The following is a 26,240-nucleotide window of genomic DNA, read 5'->3' as shown; positions in this document are numbered from 1 at the left end:
ACTTCAGTGACAGCCAGTGTGCCAGCAGCTCCTTCGTGAAGCCACCCCATTGACACACTAACTAACGGTGTCAGTGTCACTTCAAGGTGCCAGTCTCAATAGGTGGCACCATAGATGTACAACAGTTATGGGTGGTACAGCAGGACAAGGTGCTCCAGTTCTGGCTAGCTCAGTGCTGAGCGTCACACTCCAGATTACTCCCTGGCAAGCCTATTACCCTGGGCCCACCAACCCCAGCCTTTGCATGGACCAGCCTTAGTGTGTGTAGGCACCTTAGTATATACAGTACAATCCCCTCACCTACAGACTGGTGTATACACCTGTCTCTCTCTCTGTCTCTCTCTCTCTCTGTCTCTCTCTCTCTGTCTCTCTCTCTCTGTCTCTCTCTCTCTCTCTGTCTCTCTCTCTCTGTCTCTCTCTCTCTCTGTCTCTCTCTCTCTCTGTCTCTCTCTCTCTCGTCTCTCTCTGTCTCTCTCTGTCTCTCTCTCTCTCTGTCTCTCTCTCTCTCTGTCTCTCTCTCTCTCTGTCTCTCTCTCTCTCTGTCTCTCTCTCTCTCTGTCTCTCTCTCTCTCTGTCTCTCTCTGTCTCTCTCTCTCTCTGTCTCTCTCTCTGTCTCTCTCTCTCTCTCTGTCTCTCTCTCTGTCTCTCTCTCTCTCTCTGTCTCTCTCTCTCTCTCTCTCTCTCTCTGTCTCTCTCTGTCTCTCTCTCTGTCTCTCTCTCTGTCTCTCTCTCTGTCTCTCTCTCTGTCTCTCTCTCTGTCTCTCTCTCTGTCTCCTCTCTCTCTCTGTCTCGCTCTCTCTGTCTGTCTCGCTCTCTCTGTCTGTCTCGCTCTCTCTGTCTGTCTCGCTCTCTCTGTCTGTCTCGCTCTCTCTGTCTGTCTCGCTCTCTCTGTCTCTCTTCCCTCATTTAGAAAAAAAGGCTGGTATATTCTGGGTGTAGCTACCTTCCGCTTATCATTTAAGCCCAACTTTTTTACGCCCAGCTGCTGCAACAGACCGCTGGCCTGTAATATTATCAGTTCCCGTTGTTTGTATAACGACAGTGTATAATCACCATACTAAGTTGAGTGTGTCTGTGTGTCAGTTGTGCTTTCCAGTGAGGATGAGGAGGACATGAATGATGAAGAAGAGTGCCCCAGGCTGAAGACCCCACAACAGAGCCCCAGGCAAGGCCAACCCACCCCAGAGGAACAGGTAGGAGGGATGAGGAGGGGGCATGTGTTTCTAATGATCATGGTACCTCATCACATGTCAGAGGCCTATTCACTTTAAGTGAGTAGAATTCTAATGATATGGTTCTAATTCTATGGTTGCCTGGACAAATAACATATTGTCTGGTTTTGAAAAATATTATAGCATTTGACAGTCAGAGCATCAAATCAAGCAAACAAATCAAGACGGACTTTTTTATATGCAGTACTCAGAGAAGACAGTGCTCAGAGAAGCCAGCTATTTCAGACTTGGATTGAGAGGTCAGACTTGGAGAAGACAACATTGTAGCCTATATCACGACTGAGGTGAGGTTTGCCAGCTGTTGTCAGCTAACTGCCTGTCTGTAACACATGTAGAGGTTCAGCTAGCAGACAGTGGGGACTGGGAATGTGTAAGTAATAAAAGAAACTAGTCTGGTGCTGTGAGATAATTAGTAGTAGAAAGCCTCCCCAGTGGATGTTTTAGAAGAAGCAGGTAACTCTGGTTAAGATCCAACATGTTTGTTATTGTGTTTTGAGACGCTGAGCAGGAACAGATGTAACCCCTGTTGTTGAGCATCTTGAACAGAGCTTCCCATCTCTGTTGTAGGATTTCTATGTTGCTCAGTGCAGTGTCTCTTCTACCATTACTGTAGCTGGAGGGGCCTAGCTGAAGGGCCTCCACCTTAAACTCCATCCACTGTTACTTGTTGCAACTAAAAGACAAGACATCACCAATTGAAAACATTCTAGGAAATCGTGGTCGATTTAAAGCATTTGCTTCCAGGAAAGCCGTTGTTTCATGCCTGGGAAGAAATCTATTTAAGCAGTTGAGGTAAATATGAGGTTTTATGCAATATTGTGAATTATTTCCATGTGTGCCGGTGCCCCTGTGTTGTAATTGGCAGGCTGTGGTTGGAGAGAAGGTCACGGGGTTACAGAGCGTATCGCAGCACCAACCTGGCAGCACACAGCCACTGCCTCCTATCATGGAACTGTCCTTCTCTACACTGCACGCTGGGGTGGTCCGAGCACAGGCCAATGGAAACCTGGTGGTAAGACACTTTGGCTAGTGGTGTGTGTGTGTAGGTCACTCTTTCTTTGTGTACACACAGGCACGTGGTTGTGCTCCACATTCGAAATTAGCTGAGCATAATACCTGTGCGTTCCAAATTTGTGTCTCAGTTGAAGCCTGTATGAATGTAAGACAGAAACAACCAGGTTCTTTCCCCACTGTCCTGATTTCACATCAATATTTGCCCAGCTTCTTTCTCTCTTTCTTTCCATGCTCTCTTCCAGATAGCTTCCCCCTTAATGTGATTGGCCCATCACTAGTTTTTGTTCCTGGTTTAGATTTTAATAAAGGACATGTGTTGTCCAGCGTCTTAATGGGCCAGCCCTCACAAAATAGGGCTTACATATTACACTGATGGGACGGATGGAGAGAGCTGTAATAAAACAGAAGATCAAGTATGTGTCGCTACTTTGAACACTTCGAACACAACCTTGACTGGCAGTCTCACAAACCCACATGCCAGTCTCTTGCTGGAACAATGACATGATAAGCAACTCAAGACCATAACTGGCGAAACATCGGCAGTTTATCACCAGGTGTTCTCCAAACTCCCATCAAGTCCATTCCAGGGCCATAAAATCCTTTAACAAGCAATTAAGAAATAGTGTGGTGCTAATGACAGAGTCCCGGGGTGAATTAAACCGTGGTCAGTGAGTCTGGAGCAGTTGCCTTGTGGTCAAAAGATTACTGTGTCAAACTCCTGTTGTTTTCCACTGTGAGATCAGCAAAACAACATTGCCTATTTTATTTATTGATTTATTTAGCTGCTTTTGTCATGTCTGGAAACTTTCCTTCTGTTGTTGAACGAGGTCTTTTTTTTATTGACAACCCTTTTAAACAGAATATGTATTATTCTGTTATGATTGGTATTGTTTCCATAGCAACCATGCTAAATATGTCCAATGTGAATACCTATCCAATCCTTTCAGATCTACACAAGTGCATCTGGTCTGGCCTAGGGGAGTAAGGGCCTAGGGGAGTAAGGGCCTAGGGGAGTAAGGGCCTAGGGGAGTAAGGGCCTAGGGGAGTAAGGGCCTAGGGGAGTAAGGGCCTAGGGGAGTAAGGGCCTAGGGGAGTAAGGGCCTAGGGGAGTAAGGGCCTAGGGGAGTAAGGGCCTAGGGGAGTAAGGGCCTAGGGGAGTAAGGGCCTAGGGGAGTAAGGGCCTAGGGGAGTAAGGGCCTAGGGGAGTAAGGGCCTAGGGGAGTAAGGGCCTAGGGGAGTAAGGGCCTAGGGGAATAAGGGTCTAGGGGTTGGTCAAGACTGAGCATCAGGGTCAGGGGTCAGTCTACCCTCCTTAATATAAAAACCCAACAGGATGCTTTATAATATCCCTCCACCTGTCTTCAATCTCTTCTCCTTTACCTCTTCTCTAATTAGCTATTTTATTCATCCTCCCTCTTATTATATACCGTAATGATAACATGTCAGCATTTTCCTCCTGCTAATATATTTCATCTCCCTCCTCTTTTTATAGGTAACAGATGATGGCATCACTCTACCGCTGAAAGGTAATCACTGACAGCTTGACATTGCAGCTGTGTGTGTGGTGTGTGGTGGAGTATGACCTAGCCTAATGATCAGATGGGGAAAGATGATAAAAAGGTCTCAATAAGCCTCAGAGGGTGAAGTCACTGTGTGTTTTAGTCTTTACTGCAACACATGCAGGGTCCTTCCCTTCCCCAGGGGGATCATATGGGCTCCATAGCCTCCCTGATCCACCATCTTCCTGCTGGCGTCATAGATTGCGGCCTCAGTGTCTTTGTGATGAGACTTAGGTCAAGGTATACAGATGAGGAGGGCAGATGAGTGGCAGTCTGTTTGTGCCATCGTGCCAACTCCTTGGCCCTAATTGTCATGCTAAACATGTTTGGCTTGACAATGAGCAAATGAGTTGGCAAGAGCACAAACAGATCTGGAACCAGGCTAGTGAAGTCAGACTGGCAAACACACTTCTGTTCTGAAAGTGTAGTGCTGAAATCCATTGTCCAGGAAGGAAAGGTAGGCGGCCAGTACGATGCAAAAAACCTGTAGTTAATGATTTACAGGTATTATATACATGTAGAAGGATCAGATCAGCCTATTCTATATTTAAGCAATAAGGCCCGAGGGGGTGTGGTATATGGCCAAACAACTGTATACCCCGGCTAAGTGCTGTTCTTGAGCACGACGCAACGCGGAGTGCCTGTATACAGCCCTTAGCCCTGGTATATTGGCCATATACCACAACCCCCTGAGGTGCCTTATTGCTATTATAAACTGGTTACCAATGTAATTAGAGCAGTAAAAATAAATGTTTTGTTATACCCGTGGTATATGGTGAAATATACCACGGCTGTCAGCCAATCAGCATTCAGGGTTCGACCCACCCAGTTTGTAATATTAATTATGTGTAATGATTTAATTCCAGCCTGACGTTCCCTTAGATAACCCATCTTTAATCCTTTATATAAATCTCATTATGGTTACTCTTGTTATTGTCCCATGGCTTACCCTGTTGTTTACTGTAGGTGAGCATGTAACGACCCTGGTCAACTGTCTGTGACCCTGTGAGGGTCACACACGTGCCCCCATTCACACACTTACACCTGAACACACACACACACCTCTACACACTTACCTGTTTTTCTCTGGACTGGGTTAGGGTTAAGAAGCTCAGCTTAGGGTTCTATTTACGTTTGGCGACGGTAGGCCATACTGGTTTGCACGACTTTTTCACCCCACTTGACTCTGGGTGCATCTGTGGATCTTACTAGTGTCCTAAGACGCTTATGTTGAGCAGGAGGTGGTCAGTTAGTGAGAGCATGGTGCTAGTAACTCCAGGGTCTTGGAGTCGTAACCCCTGATAGTCAGTGTATTAGACAGTCTTTCTGCCTTCTCCAAAATACTGTATAAGACCCTTAAATAAATGATAGAAATAATCCAACAAAAAAGATTTCCCTGTCATCAGATATCCAGTATGATCAAAACAGAATTATTACACCTCGCCACCCCCCCCATCCTATCTTATCCAACAGATTCCAGGGTGTCATCCGAGGAGGAGGGGGGGGTGTCGGTGAGCCTGGTGGCGTCCCAGCTCAGGGGGTACGCGGTGTGGGACGGGGGTCTAGCCCAAGACGGGAGTCTCTTCCAGGGTTGTCCCGGCCGAGCGGCCCCCTCCCTGCTCTTCCTCTGGGTGTCTGAGGCCCAGGCCAACCTGGTGCAGACAGAGCTCTCAGCCCTCCACCCCGTTACCCTGCCTGGTAAGACTACCGTACCAACTGGGAGAATTAAGACAGAGAAATTCATTACAATGTTAGTTGAGACTTGAGAGTCCATGTTAGCTTTAAAAGAGCAGCCTTGTAAAAGAGATGTCAATCTCAGTGTGACGTCCCTGGTTAAATGGAGGATAAATAAATCTATAGTAATGTGAATAGTGGGTCAACATATTTTCACCAGATGCAGAGAATTTGATGCATGAGGCGGGATAAATTGGGACTGGTGTTCTGTCCGATCCAGAGGTGGATTAATTGAGTTAAAGGTTCAATCAAGCTGTGAAGGTCAACAGGAAAACAAACTTCTCAAGATTCTGCCTCCAAAACCTAAAGAAAGACAAGGAAGTGTAGAAGTGGTGTGTTGTCCTTAATGTGGGCCAGTTACTGAGTGTTAGTGGGCGGATCACAACGCAGCACACCGTCATGACTCAACCACACTTTCTAGAAGAAAGTATGTCATCACCTGCCAACGTGTGGAACAGTGTGTGTCTCTGTGTGTGCATCTGTCCGTGTGTTAATGTGTGTGTGTGTGTTCCCTCCTATTGTGGCTATATAGGTCAGGCCTGTCCATTCCTCCTCCTGGTCCTAAGAGAACAGCTGGGTGATCTGCAGGCTGCTCTGCTAGCCTCCATGCTGGATGTAGAGGCCTTCCGTCAGGGCCGCTCCTACGACCTGAAGAGCCCCCTGTCCTGGGCAGACGGCCTGGCACTGATACACAGCTGTCCCCAGGACGCCCACCTCCTCACCCTGCTGGGGCAGAGCCTGGTGGCAGACCCCGGCCTGGGGACAGCAAAGGTCAGTATAGTCACTCAGGAGCTCAGAACTGTGTGAATATATCTGTCTGTGTGTCTGTCTGTGTGTCTATATGCTTGACAGTGTGTATACCTCTGTGCTCTTTCGTCCCCTGTCCCCCTCAACTCTCCATCCCTCTAACTTAAGATGCAGGCTCGGCCTCAGAGGTATAAATTGAAAAACCTGTTATAATAATGTCTGTGTTATTCAATCCACTGTGAGGTCTGGGTGCTCAACATAACAGCAGGTTCTATGAAGGCCAGTTAGCAGCGCCAGCTAGAAGAAGTGGCCCTGTCAGCACGCACACACACAGTGTGAGTGGCCCCTGACTCAGTTTTGATGAAGTGGCAGTGTCCAGTGAGGGGAGAGATGGGGATTGAGGGATGAAGATGTGGAGATGGGGAGACTGAGGGGTGGAGATGGGGAGACTGAGGGGTGGAGATGGGGAGACTGAGGGGTGGAGATGGGGAGACTGAGGGGTGGAGATGGCTTGTTGGACAGAGTTAGGTGGGGTTGGGATCACACCCAACCAGCAGCAGAAGTGAGCTTGGTCTCTACTCCCTCACAGGTCCTAGAAGGATGGAGGAATTACACAGGCAGTAAGAAGGGATCTGGGTGGGCGAAGGTGTGTGTGTGTGGTGGGGATGATGAGTACGGCAGGTGTGTGTGTGTCCAGGGAGGGCCCAGGAACGTCAGGGTTTTTGGGGCCAGCTGGCATAGACCAAAGTAGGCCACCTCGTTGGGGTCTTTATGAGCTGGCTCCCTTGACCTCATCTGTGGACGTAGCAACATGCACGCATTTTGCGTACCAACTATGCAATTCTCTGTCCGTGTATGCAGGTAGAAGATCCGAGTTAAAAGTACGAATAAATGAATGGGCCTGATTTTTTTTTTTTTATTTTTTTTACATTTTAATAAAAATAAGTCCACTGAGTAAATCTAACATCCCGATTCTCGAGCTGCAACACACAGACGGAGTTTGTGTCAACGGACATGGAGATTATTCGACGCAGCTACCCGGTGTCTGCCCTCCTATTTGTTGTGATGATGAGTTATCCGACTGTCAGCTGTAGGTAAACACATGGACAAATCCCTTTTCAACTCCGTGTGTCGTGGAAAGGTAAACACGAATTGTTTCAAGCTAACGTTAGCGAACACAAGATGGACATTCAGTGGGCTCTAAAGTGCCAGCAGTTCACTCGCATTTCCTAGTGAAAGAAATTAAATGCAAATACGAAAAATAACTGGTCGCATTTGTGCGATTGTGCTATACATTTAATTCTGCGTCCCATTAGTTGTATTTTCCACGTAACATTACGAGGATCACGCAACCTGATTAGACTGTAACTGTAATTATGATCCACGTCACAAAAAGCAGTACAAAAGTATAATAAAAAATAAATATGAATATCTTGGCATTAAATGGAGTCGGGAGTTTAGAAGACTGCACGATGAGGAATGAATGAGTGTCCTGTATCAGCTATAGAGGCAATGCTTCTAAAATGCCTTTGCACTAGATTTGAGATTTTATAAATTTCGATAATCTGAAATGATGTATGCGCTGCAAAGAAATCCAATAGGCACCTTTACCTAGGCTGAAACAGCGGACTCTTCTAGCGAACAGCGTTCAGATTCCCTTTGAGGTAGCCTACTGAAGCTTTGTGTAGCCAGTTTGCGGTCTGTGTCGATGCGATCATTTGTTTTTATGTTTTCAAAATGATTTTGCTTTTAGTGTTGATTAGGAACGGTGTCTAAAAAGCCACTACTTGTGAGCTGGCCTTTGTGATTGGCCCTGTTTGAGAGGTGACCAACGTTCCTATACTATAGAGACTAAATTTGAGCGCATGTGCTAAGAAAAACGTTATAGATACAAATGTTTTATCGTTGATAGGACATTTGTACATTTTGTACCTAAACAAATAACCTGTTATTATTTGTTTAATAAAATAAAAACACTCCAAGAATAAAGGCCCTTTGTGTGTTTTTTCTAATTACATCTTGTTAGTGACTTTTACCATGTGTGTAAATGGAATGCTGTGAAGAAAGTATTCCAACCTTTTTATAGACTTGATTTGGTACAATTCTATAATTGCGATCAGACTCACAAACCGCGCGCGTGAGGGTGAAAAAAAAAACTAAACAATTCGGCTGTGCTATGCTCGCCAGTTGAATCTCCAATTTGCCGCGTGCGTCTGGTACTCTAAAAAGTTGGACAGAGTTGGCAGGTCTGCAGCATGTCTGGCCAACACACACACAGTGAGTGCCGTCATCCTCTTCCTCTCTGCTGTTCATCATCAGAGCAGACCTTGACTTTATCATCTCCATCCCCCTCATTCTCATCACTCACCAAAACGTTGAATTTGATCACCTGTTCCCCTTGTCCAAAATACATTTAAGGAAAATCCCCCATGCAGTCAGATGAATCTGTCGAGTAAAGTCTGAGGTGTTTGACTGGGGTGATGACTTCTGACGGGTGATTCTGTAATGTTTTTCTGTTCTGTTCTTGTTCCGATCAGGGGAGCCCCAGTCGGACCAGAGGGAACCACAGAAGCAGAGAGCCTTACTCCAGACTCAAGGGCCTGCTGCCCACCAGGTGAGGGCAGTACATCCTGCTGCTCACCAGTTTATTGTTATGGATGGTTTTCAATGTAGAATATACTACCTGTTAGTATTAGTTGTTGTTGTTTACACATGAACTATTGGATCTCTTCATCATCAGGTTGATCCAGTACCCACCCCTCCCTTCTAAAGGAGGAATCACCGTGACAACAGAGGACCTAGACTGTCTGGACAGTGGTCAGTTCCTCAATGATGTCATCATCGACTTCTACCTTAAGTGAGTTCTAGTGATCTGCCTGTGGACCAATGTTTTTCTCCTGTCATGTGAACATCTTAGCCAGCTGGCAGACGTGTAACCGGTGATTATACAACGGGTGGGTCTAATCCTGAATGCTGATTGGTTCAAACCACAACTAAGTACAATGAAGCAGGACTAAGTGGACATTTCCGACCAGCATTCCATTGACAGGCTGACCACCCAAAACCTAAAACTGACCATTATCATAACCAAACCCTAACATTAGCTTCATTTAACATATATGGAAATCAGCCACGTCCCCTTAGTTTAGCCCAGCCACACAGCATGTGACAGTACAGCAAAACCTCAGCATCTTCCTGTCCCCTCAGGTATCTTCTCCTGGAGCGGGCCCCGGGGCCCCTGGCAGAGAGATGTCATGTCTTCAGCAGCTTCTTCTACAAGCAGCTGACCCGCCGGGACACGTCCCTGGAGGAGGAGGCTGCCATCCCGTAAGGAGATCAGCACTCAGCGTCTTTTAACGGCTTAGTGGGTGGCTCGGCCGCGCGTCACATGGCGCCCCGCGGGGGGCTCATGTTTGGCCTTAGGCTCCTGGCGGCGTGCTCTACGTGTGCTGTTGGCTTAGTCACATGCTAACGATGTTAATGATGGTATTGACAGAGAAGTTAAGGAGCATTTTACTCTTGTTAAGAGTATTGTTAAGAGATATTCTACCTGGATTGTGATGGAAGGAGTAGTATGTGTTGCTGTGAAGTGTTTCCCCTCTCCTTCCTCTCAGGGCCCGGGACAGGAGACACCAGAGGGTGAGGACGTGGACCCGCCATGTTGACATCTTCAACAAGGACTACCTGTTTGTGCCTGTCAATCACAAGTGAGTGAGAATGATAGACACGCATGCACACACACACACACACACACACACACACACACACACACACACACACACACACACACAGAGAGAGGGTAGAGCCAAGACTTGGACCAATAACGGCACCATTTCTGTCGTCCTCGCAAAGTGGAACAGAATATTTCCTGAGGAGATGCGTGTGCCCAATTAGCCCATGGTGGTCCAGCACTGCACTACACTATAGAACCCTACTCTACTCAACACTACACTACACTACACTGTACTACACTATACTACACCACAATATACAACCCTATACTATACAACCCTACATTATACTATTCTACACTATACTATACTCCACTATACTACTCTACACTATACTACACTGCCCTACTATACACTACACTATACAACACTACACTGCCCTACACTACTCTACTGTACACTACATTACTCTATACTACACTACTCTATACTACACTACTCTATACTACACTATTCTATACTACACTACTCTATACTACACTACTCTACTCTGCTGTACACCACATGTCATGACATGACACCACACTCCCTTGATTGGGGAAAACAGTGCTCTTTTCTTCATCCTTCCCTCTAGCTGTCATGGCTCTGACAAGGAGACATGAAAACAGGGACATTAAACTGGAGCGGAGGCAGTGTCCAGGCAGGGCAGGCCTCCAGCATAGTGGAGATGTGGCCTGAGCTGTAGTCTGTCTGTCTGTGGGTGTGTGTACTAGTCTCAAGGCTGCACTGGTGTTGAAACAGCCTCTGTCACGCCTGACAGAGACAGGGCCGGATGTGCGTACCTTCATTCATATGGCTGTGGGTTGATGACGGCCTGGATGGAGTGCTGCACAGCGTCATGTTCCCTGTTCCCTCAACTCCCCACTTCACTTTAGGACCACAGTAGAAGGCTTTCAGTCCGTGGAGTGTGGCTCTTGCAATGCCAAGTGCTGTAGGTTCAATTCAATACACTAAGTCACTTTGGATATCAGTGTCTGCGAAATGGCATATACACTGCTCAAAAAATAAAGGGAACACTAAAATAACACATCCTAGATCTGAATGAATTAAATAATCTTATTAAATACTTTTTTCTTTACATAGTTGAATGTGCTGACAACAAAATCACACAAAAATAATCAATGGAAATCCAATTTATCAACCCATGGAGGTCTGGATTTGGAGTCACACTCAAAATGAAATTGGAAAACCACACTACAGGCTGATCCAACTTTGATGTAATGTCCTTAAAACAAGTCAAAATGAGGCTCAGTAGTGTGTGTGGCCTCCACGTGCCTGTATGACCTCCCTACAACGCCTGGGCATGCTCCTGACGAGGTGGCAGATGGTCTCCTGAGGGATCTCCTCCCAGACCTGGACTAAAGCATCCGCCAACTCCTGGACAGTCTGTGGTGCAACGTGGCGTTGTGGGATGGATGATGTCCCAGATGTGCTCAATTGGATTCAGGTCTGGGGAACGGGTGGTCCATAGCATCAATGCCTTCCTCTTGCAGGAACTGCTGACACACTCCAGCCACGAGGTCTAGCATTGTCTTGCATTAGGAGGAACCCAGGGCCAACCGCACCAGCATATGGTCTCACAAGGGGTCTGAGGATCTCATCTCGGTACCTAATGGCAGTCAGGCTACCTCTGGCGAGCACATGGAGGGCTGTGCGGCCTCCCAAAGAAATGCCACCCCACACCATGACTGACCCACCGCCAAACCGGTCATGCTGGAGGATGTTGCAGGCAGCAGAACGTTCTCCACGGCGTCTCCAGAATCTGTCACGTGCTCAGTGTGAACCTGCTTTCATCTGTGAAGTGCACAGGGCGCCAGTGGCGAATTTGCCAATCTTGGTGTTCTCTGGCAAATGCCAAACGTCCTGCACGGTGTTGGGCTGTAAGCACAACCCCCACCTGTGGACGTCGGGCCCTCATACCACCCTCATGGAGTCTGTTTCTGACCGTTTGAGCAGACACATGCACATTTGTGGCCTGCTGGAGGTCATTTTGCAGGGCTCTGGCAGTGCTCCTCCTGCTCCTCCTTGCACAAAGGCGGAGGTAGCGGTCCTGCTGCTGGGTTGTTGCCCTCCTACGGCCTCCTCCACGTCTCCTGATGTACTGGCCTGTCTCCTGGTAGCGCCTCCATGCTCTGGACACTACGCTGACAGACACAGCAAACCTTCTTGCCACAGCTCGCATTGATGTGCCATCCTGGATGAGCTGCACTACCTGAGCCACTTGTGTGGATTGTAGACTCCATCTCATGCTACCACTAGAGTGAAAGCACCGCCAGCATTCAAAAGTGACCAAAACATCAGCCAGGAAGCATAGGAACTGAGAAGTAGTCTGTGGTCACCACCTGCAGAACCACTCCTTTATTGGGGGTGTCTTGCTAATTGCCTATAATTTCACCCTGTTGTCTATTCCATTTGCACAACAGCATGTGAAATTTGTCAATCAGTGTTGCTTCCTAAGTGGACAGTTTGATTTCACAGAAGTGTGATTGACTTGGAGTTACATTGTGTTGTTTAAGTGTTCCCTTTATTTTTTTGAGCAGTGTATTATGATATACAACTGCAGACCTATTGTACATATCTTAATGGGTTTTCAATAGAAAAGCATCAATGACAATACCTCCCGACTGACGTGTAGCTGGAAAATGGGCTAAGCTCCAGATACGGATTTATATTCTGACACGGTATGTTCCAGTATGTTCCAATACAAGACAATCAGGCCAGGCTAGGACATGGGCCATGGCCAGGCTAGGACAGGGGCCACGGCCAGGCTAGGACAGGGGCCACGGCCAGGCTAGGACAGGGGCCACGGCCAGGCTAGGACAGGGGCCACGGCCAGGCTAGGACAGGGGCCACGGCCAGGCTAGGACAGGGGCCACGGCCAGGCTAGGACAGGGGCCACGGCCAGGCTAGGACAGGGGCCACGGCCAGGCTAGGACAGGGGCCAGGACAGGGGCCACGGCCAGGCTAGGACAGGGGCCACGCCCAGGCTAGGACAGGGGTCACGGCTGTTCCCGCTAGTGTCTTGTGAATGCCATTTACTCCACTAGACTGACAGGTTTCTATCTTTACACATTGAAACAACACATACTGCCGGTTGCTCTGTATTGCCATGATCAAATCCATCTAGATATCTAGATGAGAATGTAGATATGGTAACACAGATCTCTGTATCTCCAGTCCATTACGCTTTCTCTCCTAGGATAGGATGAACTGTAATGTCCCCGAGGGAAAGATTGTCTTAGACACAGTACTGCTGTATACAAAATAGACACTGTACATTACACACTGTACATAATATATACGTTACCCTTATCATACACATTGAACACTTCTCATATAGCCACACACATGATACATTGCACATTCCCTTGTCTGATTCCCTTGTGTCTGATTCCCCAGAGCCCACTGGTACCTTGTGGTGATCTGTTTCCCTGGCCTGGAGCAGGCCCAGCATGAGGAGTGGTCCGGCCCAGATCGAGTGGAGGCCAACGGGGGGAAGAGGAAATGCCAGCCCCAGGCTTCAACTGGGCCTTCTCCAGAGGCCAGCAACCCCAAACTGCAGAACGGAGCAGGTGCGTTGGACAGCGCCGATGCATTGTGTGTTTGTGATATTTACCTTGGCAGAATCTCACTTCTCTCACCAGGGCCCTGTAACAGCGTTTCTAATCCGCCTGGGTTGCATTCACACGCTTTGTTTAACTTTAATGATCAAATTAACGTTGGGTTAGATCGTTTTTATTTTGCCTCGATATTGTTGGAAGGTAGCTAGGGCGCTGTTTAGGCAGCGATGTCAGTCCCTAACTACCCGTTAAAACCCTATGTTAGGGTTATGTTGTTATATACAACTGCAGACCTCTGAAAATGAGGTCTCTCTAAAACAAACTGTTCTAGCCATACCTGGATGTGATGTTTGTGTTATGTGTGCATGTTCATGCGTGTGTGTAATTGAATCCCAACTGCAGATGGAATTATTTGGTTGGCCTGGTGGCTATAGCGCAGGTCTAGCGTGCCCTCCATACCCAGCCAAGAAACACTGAGAAACGGAGCATGCACATTTGGCCACAACGCCACAGAACAAAATCAAAGTAACTAAACATTTGCTGCTGATTTAAAAGGTGTGTGTGTGTGTGTGTGTGTGTGTGTGTGTGTGTGTGTGTGTGTGTGTGTGTGTGTGTGTGTGTACATGCATACGTACTTCAGGTGGAACAGGGGGAGCCAGTGGGAAACCTACATTGAGGCCCCACAACCCACCAGTAAATATCACCCTCTTTTGTAAAATAACCAAAAATATCAGATGTTTTGAGCATGTGTGCAACATTATAAATGACATTATCTCAATTTTGAAGGCGTGTACCCAAGATGGATGTCAGAGGGAGACCATCATTAAGAAGTGAGTGCATTAACTGTGAGTTAACTGGCTGTACTTCCTCCATCTATAAGTGTGTGTAATGCCACAGGGTTGTCTTCTCTCTGTAGACCCTGCATTCTCATCATGGACTCCCTGAAGATCTCTTACCATGAGAGCATCTATAAGCTCTTGCGGGAGTGAGTACTCTCTGTGTGTGTCTGTCGCGCTTGCATTGTTTTGTGTGTGTGTGTGGTTCATATATGTGTAGACTAGTTTCAATCTCTCCCGTCTGTCCTCTCCAGTTACCTACATGTAGAGTGGGAGGTGCGTAGAGGAACACGCAGAGACTTCACTGTAGACAGTATGAAGGCTTCCCACTGTACAGTCCCTCTACAGGACAACAGCAGCGACTGTGGCCTCTACCTCCTGCAGTACGTGGAGAGCTTTCTGCAGGTACGGCCCTCCCCCTCTAACCTCCCACGCTTAACAACAAGCTGACATCAACCATCCATTTCATTGGCATTTTTTTGACTCCACTACACTTGTCTAAAACGCTTGATCTGAAATGATAACTGCCTGTCCCATGCATGACATCACACCTTAATCCGAACCTCTGGTTGGCTCACTGACTTTCTCCAGAACCCAGTGGTGCACTTTGACCTCCCCCTGCGTTTGGAGCGCTGGTTTCCACGGCAACAGGTGTGGAGGAAGAGGGAGGAGATCCGGAGCCTGGTGATGGAGCTGCACGGTCATCATGGCAACGGCGGGAGCAGCTGCAGGTAGCCAAGGTACCTGATCAGCAATGCACTACTACTACAATACCCCCAAACTGTGAAGGACTTTTATTTTTCAAATGTACAATAAATGTAATATTTATACTATTTTTGTATTCCAATTTTTTTTATAGAATGTCACAGGATGTTTGTTTCTCACTTGTATGTAATGTGAATGTACAAAGTAATAGGATCGTAAAATTGAATAAAATTGTTCATTTGTAATGTTTAGTTTTTATGTAATGTTATAGAAGAGAGCATTTAGAATGGACATTATTACACAAGGATATGAGTGAACACGCATCTAGTTTGCTGAGCAAAAGCATAACTCATGTACTCAGAACAGGTTTCTTTTTCAAATGTCCTTATGACTCACACATAAAACCACTATAAATATTAAGTCAATATTACTCAGTTATTCCTGTTTCAGGCTGTTGTTTCTGACCATCAGTCATAGAGGTCTCAATATGCACATGATTGTTTGCAGCTGCTAAACAATCGTGTTATCACTACAGACAAGTCCACATGTTGGCAGTGTTTTAGTTTTGGCTCCTCATGTTGTAGCTGCTTAGTTCGTAAGAAAAACCCAATGTTCCAGTGGGGAACACCGAGTAAGCCTACACAATGACCGCTTATAATATGATGATTAGAACAGCACCTCTCCCCTGTTCTGTTTACAGGCAGAACTAAATCCCCCTCGAAGTTTGTGCTGTATGAAAGTCTAGGGACCTGACTCACTCTGTCATAAGAAACAGAAATAACATTCTCCCCATACAGTAACGGTTTCCATTTGGGTTTCTGTTTGTTTTCATGGTGTAAACATAGATTTTTTTTTAATGGCATGTTTATAATGATGTATTTATAATGTGGTATATTCCTGGATTAAAGATGCCCCCAAAGTCTACCTAGCAACAGCTGGACAGAACTCTCTTCTGTCACCATCACAATATTGTAGAGCGAGAATTCCAGATATTACCTTTAAGTTGTTATTGTGTTTTTTTCACACGGGCACGGTTAATAGGTTTTACAGTTTGGGTCGTTAACACTAAGTCTGATAGGATATGTGCTTAACCATATGTACTTAATTGGGTTAAGTTGGTAGAATGAGCGTTTTTGGATAATTGGAGTCTTTGGTGCAGCCTCTCACAGCATGTGGTCCCCAGACAGAGCCCTCTTAGACAGGACAGAGCCCTCCTCCTCCACCCCTACTGCTTTTGGAAGGGTAAAGGTCACCCTCCTACACCTCCCAAATCAGTTGGGCTACCACTTTCCTATTCGCCCCATCCAAATCTCTACTCCATTGATTTAGCCACTGTCAGAAAATGGCCCTGCTACTACAGTATAAAAACTAGTGTTTATCAATTCTTCCATATTGTTATCCTAATACTATAATTATGTTGGCTTTAATTCTGTCTTATAGTTCAGTAAAAGCCGTATAGTCAAATGCAGTAGCCGGTTTGAAGGTTTAAATTGTGCTGTTAAGGTAGCCATAGGTTGACTGGTTCACTATGGCTGGGCTTTACGGCTGGGTTCAAGGGTTCCGTAGAATGAACCAAGGACATCCATACTGCTTAACTCGTCTTATACCTTCCAGCCTACAACTACTGATGCATTGGTTTAGGGTCTGGAGATCAGGACTGAGATCAATGTCCTTCCAATAGACCGGTCCAGATAGTCAACAGGTAGTCTGGAGATCAGGACTGAGATCAATAGACCGGTCCAGATAGTCAACAGGTAGTCTGGAGATCAGGACTGAGATCAATAGACCGGTCCAGATAGTCAACAGGTAGTCTGGAGATCAGGACTGAGATCAATAGACCGGTCCAGATAGTCAACAGGTAGTCTGGAGATCAGGACTGAGATCAATAGACCGGTCCAGATAGTCAACAGGTAGTCTAGAGATCAGGACTGAGATCAATAGACCGGTCCAGATAGTCAACAGGTAGTCTGGAGATCAGGACTGAGATCAATAGACCGGTCCAGATAGTCAACAGGTAGTCTGGAGATCAGGACTGAGATCAATAGACCGGTCCAGATAGTCAACAGGTAGTCTGGAGATCAGGACTGAGATCAATAGACCGGTCCAGATAGTCAACAGGTAGTCTGGAGATCAGGACTGAGATCAATAGACCGGTCCAGATAGTCAACAGGTAGTCTGGAGATCAGGACTGAGATCAATAGACCGGTCCAGATAGTCAACAGGTAGTCTGGAGACGTGTTTATAGAGAATCGTGTTAAAGAAGTTTGAAGTTTTGTTTTAATTTACAGATAGCCCATTTAAATGAGTTAAACTAACATCAAATCTACTTTGTAATGACAATAAAGAAACTCCATCAAGTGACTGAGTGAAAGTCTTCATTGTGAACAATAATTGTTAACTTGCATGTTTAGATGAAAACACAATGCCGTGTTGGACAAAAGAACCATGTATCTTGTCATCTTGGCCACCTCAGCAGGTGGTCAAGGTCAAAGGTTATTGGGTTGCTGTAGAAGACGTTTAACCCCAGATATCTCTGAAAGGGGGTGGTCGTCTGCTGCTGTTATTTTCCCGAGGTCAGGACGTCGGGGGTGCGACCACGTGGGGAGAACAGCCGGGAACCTACTAACCATGTCAACAAAGACGGGAAACACCGAGCATATGGGATCTCTGATGGCAAGAGGATTTGGGGACTGAGGAGCTCTGCTGTTGGCTCTGGCCTTCATTCATTTGGCCGGCTTCCTAAATTGCACCCTATTCCCTAGGCCGTGCACTACTCTTGACCAGAGCCCTATGTGCCCTGGTCAATAGTAGTGCACTATCAAGGGAATAGGGTGCCATTTGGAACACACAGCTGGAGGGCGTCTGCTGAAATGCGTTGGCTGAAGGAGAGGTTCATCCCCAGGTAATTAGCAGGGTCCCTGCTGGGGCCAAGCAGGAGTACAGGTCATTGCCTGTATAAGAATGCTACTCATTTCATTAGATGGTGGGTCAGTGGGGTCGTTTGCTGAAAGGAAGTGTTCATTAAGAGGATTTTGTACAGTAAATTGTAGCCTATGTTGAAAAGAATAGAAGCACAATTTAATTGTGTTTAGTTTTCAAATGACTTGTGGCGCCTTGCCGGCATCAATGACGTTCATTTGATTGATAAGTATATATTTGACTTGAGCTGCTGTTATTTAGTATTAACGACAGCATTGTTATGATGAGTATGCCTCACACTCTCAACTGTATCCTTGCTTACTGTGAGTCACCATAGTTACAGACTGAATGGAATGGAGGTTGTGTCTGGGGCCGGTAGGATTGGGCACATTTCCGTTAATCACTGTTGACGTGTAGTAGTCCAGTTCTCTGGGCTTGGCCTTGTCTGTCTGCCTGTTTGCGTCCCAAATGGCACCCTATTCCCTATATAGTACACTACTTTTGACCAGAGCACTATATAGGGAATAGGGTACCATTTGGGATGCATGCTCTGTCTTGTAGGCTAGGCCATGATGAGGTAGCTGTGCTCCACTAGGGGCCACAGGAAAGCTAATCTGAGCCGGACTGCTGGATTAGACAGATTTAGCTAGTTCTTTGGACACGATGCCCCCTCCTCCCGTTCTTCTGTAGTCTCTTCATAGAAAACCAGCTTCTAATCCCAGCATTTCTGCAGGGGTCCAGACTCGTTGACCTTCGGCAACTTTATCATTCGCCTGACTACATTATAGTATTTGTCAAAGGCTGCTGGTAATTCAGTATTCACACGGTGAGAGACACCTTTTGATTAGGTCCACCCTGTCCATTCATTATAATCTACAAGGCAGAACTGATCCTAGATCAGCACTCCAATAATATGTGCCATGGTGTGTTGTAATCCTGTATGTTTATGTTTGACTTTGTCCTTACATGTCCTTATTGGTTCCATTAACTCATTGACCGGTGTGAATATCTCATTGTGAGGTTAGTATTACAGGTCTAATCAGAGGGTGTTGTTTTTCTTTGCCTTGCAGGACAGTGGTATCATCTTGATATCTGGACAGGAGCCCAGACCTAACGAAGACACTGGCCCATCTGCTGATCACATTATCCAATAAACCATGTTACCATTGTTGATTCACCGTTGCCGTAACGTCACCGTCATCAGCTGAGTGAATGTCCAACTGTAGTCTGGCAAGAGACTAATGGCAAGACAACGAAAAGCAACAGATTATTTCATTCTAGCATATATTCTGTGTATACTGTTTAAGTATAATTAGTTTGTTGGCTACCTACCTCTGTTTTTAAATGTATTTCCTATTCCCTGATCTGTTGATAATATGTCACCTGACTATAATGTGAAACAACAAAGTTAGCCATGTGACACAGAGAGATCTCAACTGTATACAGGTACTTGGAGAAAGCTAAGTCAATTCAAAAACAGCGATTCATTTCAATATCTGAAATGTATTGAGTTGAGATTGAATTGACCCCAAGCCCTATTATAGACAGCCTGAAGTTTTATTGAATCAGTGAAAATGACTGAAGCTGGCAACATAAGCACTCCAGGGAGAGTTTTGGGGTGAGAGTGAGTAGATGAAGGTGAGGTCATAAAGGCAGCCCTCTGAGCCTTTGTCCTTTTAAGACTCCACCTACCCTTCTAGTGGTAACTTCCAAACAAGCCTCAGTCTGTCAATCAGGCCTCACCAGAGAGAGAGACCACCTGGCTGCTTTGTTATTCCTTAGTCTCAGCCACCTCACCTCAGAAACCACCTACTCTGCTCTCTGAGAAGGCATGCAAGGCAGTTATCCACTAATGACCGGACGTGTGACAGGTCTCGACCCGATCCCAAGCCCAGCGACATGCACATCCTTATTGACCTGTTCACCGGATGTGCTACCTGTCCCAGACCTGCTGTTTTCAACTCTCTAGAGACAGCAGGAGCAGTAGAGATACTCTGAATGATCGGCTATGAAAAGCCAACTGACATTTACTCCTGAGGTGCTGACCTGTTGCACCCTTGACAACCACTGTGATTATTATTATTTGACCCTGCTGGTCATCTATGAACATTGAACATCTTGGCCATGTTGTGTTATAATCTCCACCCGGCACAGCCAGAAGAGGACTGGCCACCCCTCATAGCCTGGTTCCTCTCTAGGTTTCTTCCTAGGTTCTGGCCTTTCTAGGGAGTTTTTCCTAGCCACCGTGCTTCTACACCTGCATTGCTTGCTGTTTGGGGTTTTAGGCTGGGTTTCTGTACAGCACTTTGTGACATCAGCTGATGTAAGAAGGGCTTTATAAATACATTTGATTGATACTGGAATGAATCCAATGCTCTATTCCAAACACTTGCCCTTATTTGAAGTCCTATTTACAGATGTCAATTGTCTGCCACAACAATGTTACACGTTGTGAATACATTAGACAGACGGACAATTCCGTTTGCTGTTCTGATTTCCTCGGTCCTGAAGGGAATAAGCACCTTTCCTGTCAGAAAGGATGAGTAGCATCTAGTCACCTTGGTCTTCCCCCCTGAGCTGCACTGTCCTGCTACAGGTCAGACGAGCTTATTGGCAGCAATGTTCATTACTCACCACCAAATCAGCCTCCCGGGAAGATTGTATGTCTGTGTTGTGGTACAGCAGGTTCAACAAACACTGACCTCTACTGACTCACCTACACATACAGATGTCATATCTTAATTTGAGCCAGTTTGCCACAGCAGGAAAATAATCCTGGAGAAACAGGACATTTTAATTATGTGGATTATAATGAATGGACATTTCTTCTAGGGTTTGATACATTTTAAAGTGGAAATTACGAACTTTAGAAGCCTTTTTAAAACTTGAAAACACTACAAGTTTGCATTCCCTGCTGTGCGGGAAAATTCTCAGCAACAAAAGAGTGATCAAATTAAGACCTACATCTTTACTCACCTGAATTTATACTGACCTACCTATACTTACTGCTGTGTGTATTGGCATTGGGCAGAGAGGTTTCAAGATTGCCCTGAAAGACAGAGACAAAGGACACATTCACAGACTCTCTCTAGCTTAAATGAAGGCCACAATCAATTTGTGGTGATTTTGAATGCATTTCACATTTAGTTGATAATGTCACCGTGAGAATCACATTTCACATTGTGAATCTCTACAATACTGTAAATATAAAAGGAATGAGTAAGTAATGAATTAATGTTTTAATCATTTAATAAACAGACCAAGCCAATCATATCACTTACATTAGCAACTTATAGGATATAAAGTGTGTCCAAGTAAGATAAGTTGTTATTGCATGTTTTGCAACTGTGAAAATATGCAATTATGTAAAAAATAAAATGACCATCACTATCCCTATTCCACACATTGGCCTACACAGATTATTCACAAGTTAAACAACCATGCACTGTTAGACTAAAGTCTTGCAGAGGCACCACTAAAGCTTATCAAATAGGATTAGGAAGGAGAAAAAAATCTCTCGCCAAAGTCCCATCTGCTTACCTGAGTAAGGCTGGGGAGCTGTCTTCAGCACTGTAACCACATCCCGTTACACTGGGGGGATAGCCTAGCCCCACGAGGAATAACCAGAGGAATAGCCCTATTTTTACACAATGCTATCAAGTGGATGGACAGCACACAAAACCCTCTTGTTGATGACCTGAGAAGGATTGAGAAGATTTAATCTAGACTGGGGCTGCATCTTGGATCTTGGCTCTTTCAGAAATGCCGGGGCTAATGAGGAACTGTGTTTTTTGGGTTGTGTCTGCCATCCTTCTGACAGGATACTTTGACACAGGTAGGTACAGTAGAGGATTTAATGATGACTGTTTGACTTCTGATCACATATATAACTGTCTCATGTACTTTTACAGATGCGTCGCATGGGGATGCTATGGATAGTGGTTTGGTAGTGAAACACTTGAAATCTCAAGACCCCTCTGGGATTTCAAGCCAACTGGAGTCAGATGGAGGTCTGGAGGCTTTGACCCACAAGACATACAAAGGAAAGGGTGCTATTTCTAGAAGAAAGCGGAATATTCTTTTTCCCAGTGGAGTGAAGCTTTGTTCTCAAGAGACTGTAGACCAAGCGATAGAAAACCATCTGAAGTACTTTCACCAGCGAGGTAAGCTTTTTCTGTATCTCATGGGCGCTGGGGATTCATTATGACCTGGATTCTATTCACCTACAATCTTTGTTGTTCAGCCAGATGAATTGAATTCCTGTGATGCGTACACTCTTATGCAAAAAGATCTTCGGGTGTCCCCATAGAATAACCCTTTTGTTTCCAGGTAAAACCCTTTTGGGTTCCAGGTAGAACCCTTTTGGCTTCCATGTAGAACCCTCTGTGGAAAGGATTTTACATGGAACCCAGAAGGGTTCTACCTGGAACCAAGAAGGGTTCCTCAAAAGGTTCTCCTATGGGGACAGCCGAAGAACCCTTTAAGGTTCTAGATAGAACCTTTTTTTTCTAAGAGTATGTAACAGTAGGCTACGCTCACTCCTTTTATCATATGGCCGGCTATGACTTATTACAGATTTATAAGCATTTAATGTAATAACACAACCATTATATACCATCAAAGTGAGTACAACTTCCTGTGATGATCTCATATTTAATTGGGAATGGACAAGTGGGGAAGATAAATAGATGTTTGTCATGTAAATGTGTGCTCTTGAATCACCTCCAACATGAACCATGCAGTAACCAGTACTTTTCCAGCCTCTTTATTAAAGCCCTATGGTCATCCACGTGCATGACTTCAGCCGTTGAAATACAGCCCTGTGTTATCAGTCGTTTGTTTGAAACAATGGTTCAGAACCTTGTTGCAACTCAAGGGAAATTACTAGAAGTCAATCAACAACAGTAACTAATCTATCATGATTCAAGGGCTATAGTTATAGTAGTCAGTCATGGAGGCTGAGAAACGTTTAAGGTCAAACGTCCAACCTCATTTTGGTATAGACTGATTGATACAGGTAAGGGACAGATTTCAGATGAGGCCAGGCAGAGAGCCTGGCACCAGACAGCCTTGCACCAGGATGCCCTTCTGTCAGTTCAACCCGAACACGTGGTGCTCCACCTGGGGAAGCTTAGAGAGAAAGCCCCAGTCCTCGGTCTGAACCCTGCCTCGCTACCGAAATAGTAGTCCTCTAGACATTGATCAGATGAGCCATGCTGCCAGGAAAATATGAGAGCCCTCAGGCCTGCTCCTCTACCAAGGGATTTCTGGTTGTCCTCAGCCTCCAAACCTGAAATGTAGCCTACAGATGTGGCCGCAGATTGAGAGAAAAAAAAAGGGGGTAAACGTTTTTTGCCAGCTTTTTTTGTTCCAAAGCAGAGGTACTGGTACATTGTGAAAATTACGTGCAATACCACATGTCTTGAACTGAGAAGTAATTTCAATGTCAGCAGTGGTGGTGAAATGGTGATGCTGTCTGGAACGTGGGAGTGTATGTGTGTATGGATCAAAAAATGACCTCACATTTCCCTGATTGCCTTCATTTTTCATAGCTGTCCATTGGAGAGATTTTTCCTGTCAGGATCGCTGGCTAAATGTCAGCTAAATGACAATGTTTGTTTTGGTTTCCATGTCCTTGTACTACACGGTATTATTTAAATCTAGATTGAATATTCATATACGTAAAGCGGGTCTTCTTCTACATCCATCTGTGTCGCAGAGTGCGACCTCTGTGTCACATGTCTCTGTGTCAATCAGGGTTGGGATCAATTCCATTTCAATTCTGTCCAATCAGGAAGTACACCAAAAAAGTCTGGGTGTGAACGCTAGTCTCTGACCCAGTCCTGTGTCTGTGTGCTGCCAGTGTGTCAGGAGACGGTGTGGGAGGCGTTCAAGATCTTCTGGGACCGTCTACCTGAGAGAGACGAGTACCAGGCCTGGGTTAACTTATGTCAGGATGGAGCCGTCAGCGTGATGGAGATCGGCAGCAACTTCAGCCGATCAGAGGAGCACGTCTCTCTTGTTAGGGCTGTGAGTGAGAATTTTGCACAATTTGATATGTAAAACATTACGGATATTGATGTGTGTGCGTGTGTGTGTACAAGTGTGTGTAGTTCATTGGTATGTGATTGAGAAGCTTTATTTATCAATGGATTCTGTTTTTATTTCAGAGAGTGGTGATGACTGCTGCTCCGAATAGGTGAGCTCCAAACTATGCAATGTCTCTGTGAGATACTAGCACTTGCATTCTGTCACAATGCAAAATAAGTACATGCCTGGGTCACGTTCAGCAGGGTGCAACGTTACAGAACGTTCAGATCACTTAGAGCAGACGTACAGAATGTTGCATCCCGCTGATCGTCACTCAACCTCAACCCCTCATCAACCACATTGTATTTACACCACTTCCATGTTCTCCTCATCCCCATCCCATCCACGTCAGCGAGCCCACAAGCTCAGGGTCCAAAGTGTGCAGGTAGGCCTGTACACAACACTAAAGCCTGCTGTCTTGGTGCCCACACAGCTCTATAGAAACACTGCTTTGTTGTATGCTATCCATAACAGTGATGTAGTCCCGTGTAGCTCAGTTGGTAGAGCATGGCGCTTGCAACACCAGGGTTGTGGGTTCGATTCCCACGGGGACTAGTATGAAAATGTATATAAGTCGCTCTGGATAAGAGTCTGCTAAATGATGAAAATGTAAATGTGACGTGACGGCAGCCTCTGTGCACCACACAGCTCTGCAGCCTGCTCAACCTTTCCCCCCTCGCTTCAACCAGCTTCATACAACTGCTACATTGTTGTATGATCATAGCCACTGCTGTAGACAGCTTGCTGTGCCTGTAAGCTACATGCATGTAGACAGTAACAGCAAAGTATTATAGCAGGTCTGCTTTTGTAATACCTGGTAGTTCCATACAGAGGTACAGTGTAACAACATGTAATACCTGGTAGTTCCATACAGACGTACAGTGTAATACCTGGTAGTTCCGTACAGGGGTACAGTGTAACACCTGGTAGTTCCATACAGAGGTACAGTGTAATACCTGGTAGTTCCATACAGGGGTACAGTGTAACACCTGGTAGTTCCATACAGAGGTACAGTGTAATACCTGGTAGTTACATAGAGGGGTACAGTGTAATACCTGGTAGTTCCATACAGGGGTACAGTGTAACACCTGGTAGTTCCATACAGGGGTACAGTGTAATACCTGGTAGTTCCATACAGGGGTACAGTGTAATACCTGGTAGTTCCATACAGGGGTACAGTGTAATACCTGGTAGTTACATACAGGGGTACAGTGTAATACCTGGTAGTTACATACAGGGGTACAGTGTAATACCTGGTAGTTACATACAGGGGTACAGTGTAATACCTGGTAGTTACATACAGGGTTACAGTGTAACAACATGTAATACCTGGTAGTTCCATACAGGGGTACAGTGTAACAACATGTAATACCATGTTTTGATTTGCAAAATGTTAAAGATTTGCAAATGACATCACAATAGCATGAAAGCCATTTGAACAGGTATTACTAGTTTTAAGTACTATGTAATTATTGTAATGACGCTGTACATTCCTGCGTAACTGCCATTTTATTACACAGGTATGAGGGGTGCTTATTGTAAAGTGGGAGCTTTACAACCTACAATCTTTTGTATCACATGTGGAAGTTACTGATTGATTGTCTCTCTTTTACACAGTCCAACATGTTGAAGTTACTGATTGATTGTCTCTCTTTCACACAGTCCAACATGTTGAAGTTACTGATTGATTGTCTCTCTTTCACACAGTCCAACCGCGGCAACTCCACCAGAATTGGCCACCACCCAAAAAGGTTTACCTCTTAACCTCAATTCAGTGTCTGGGCAAAATTCATCTGTCTTTTATGCCATCTGTTGATCAGTGATAGTATAGCTAGACTATTAGCCCCTGTCTGTAGTGTAGTACTGTCTTGAGGTTATTGTGGGTGCTGCATAGGACTACTGTAGCCTGATCAAGACACACGTTGCTCCCAGAATAGGCCTTTAATCCTTCTTAATGACACACCACGTTGTCAATGGACAGTGGATAGAGGGACCGTTAGACTTTCCTAAGAGATTGTCTGAACCGCTTGTCTGAACACACTACTTTTCAATTTCAGTGCCAGACATATTCAGTAGCAATTCATTGATGTCATGTAGAATGTTTTTATTATAA

The 26,240-nt window shown here is 45.5% G+C and overlaps 2 protein-coding genes across 9 annotated transcripts in view; both read left to right on the top strand.

Annotated features, from left to right (window-relative positions):
• LOC106574751 (sentrin-specific protease 7) overlaps window positions 1–17,479 on the top strand; it is a 28,233-nt gene extending 10,754 nt beyond the window's left edge. For 7 of the 8 annotated variants that reach the window (XM_014150790.2, XM_014150787.2, XM_045697988.1 and 4 more), the window contains 15 exons: window positions 1,084–1,193; window positions 2,098–2,244; window positions 3,739–3,772; window positions 5,279–5,503; window positions 6,072–6,310; window positions 8,824–8,900; window positions 9,027–9,143; window positions 9,494–9,613; window positions 9,901–9,993; window positions 13,417–13,589; window positions 14,218–14,270; window positions 14,364–14,407; window positions 14,494–14,562; window positions 14,668–14,818; window positions 15,005–17,479. In XM_014150790.2, coding sequence (XP_014006265.1) covers window positions 1,084–1,193; window positions 2,098–2,244; window positions 3,739–3,772; window positions 5,279–5,503; window positions 6,072–6,310; window positions 8,824–8,900; window positions 9,027–9,143; window positions 9,494–9,613; window positions 9,901–9,993; window positions 13,417–13,589; window positions 14,218–14,270; window positions 14,364–14,407; window positions 14,494–14,562; window positions 14,668–14,818; window positions 15,005–15,148 — 1,796 coding nt within the window. In that variant the 3' untranslated portion in view covers window positions 15,149–17,479. The remainder of the gene's footprint in view (window positions 1–1,083; window positions 1,194–2,097; window positions 2,245–3,738; window positions 3,773–5,278; window positions 5,504–6,071; window positions 6,311–8,823; window positions 8,901–9,026; window positions 9,144–9,493; window positions 9,614–9,900; window positions 9,994–13,416; window positions 13,590–14,217; window positions 14,271–14,363; window positions 14,408–14,493; window positions 14,563–14,667; window positions 14,819–15,004) is intronic. The other variant, XR_006759838.1, reaches the window with a different exon arrangement.
• A 4,118-nt stretch (window positions 17,480–21,597) lies between these two features.
• Window positions 21,598–26,240, top strand: part of LOC106574795 (interphotoreceptor matrix proteoglycan 2) — a 34,807-nt gene continuing 30,164 nt past the window's right edge. Inside the window, exons 1-6 of the mRNA XM_045697984.1 lie at window positions 21,598–21,872; window positions 21,949–22,200; window positions 23,901–24,067; window positions 24,208–24,236; window positions 24,480–24,512; window positions 25,835–25,878. Of these exons, the coding sequence (XP_045553940.1) occupies window positions 21,800–21,872; window positions 21,949–22,200; window positions 23,901–24,067; window positions 24,208–24,236; window positions 24,480–24,512; window positions 25,835–25,878 (598 nt within the window). The 5' untranslated portion in view covers window positions 21,598–21,799. The remainder of the gene's footprint in view (window positions 21,873–21,948; window positions 22,201–23,900; window positions 24,068–24,207; window positions 24,237–24,479; window positions 24,513–25,834; window positions 25,879–26,240) is intronic.

This window comes from Salmo salar, chromosome ssa16 (genome assembly GCF_905237065.1).
Source record: "Salmo salar chromosome ssa16, Ssal_v3.1, whole genome shotgun sequence".
NCBI classification, from domain to species: domain Eukaryota; kingdom Metazoa; phylum Chordata; class Actinopteri; order Salmoniformes; family Salmonidae; genus Salmo; species Salmo salar.
The sequence above is the reverse complement of the archived record's forward strand: the minus strand, read 5'-3'. Positions and strand labels throughout refer to the sequence as shown.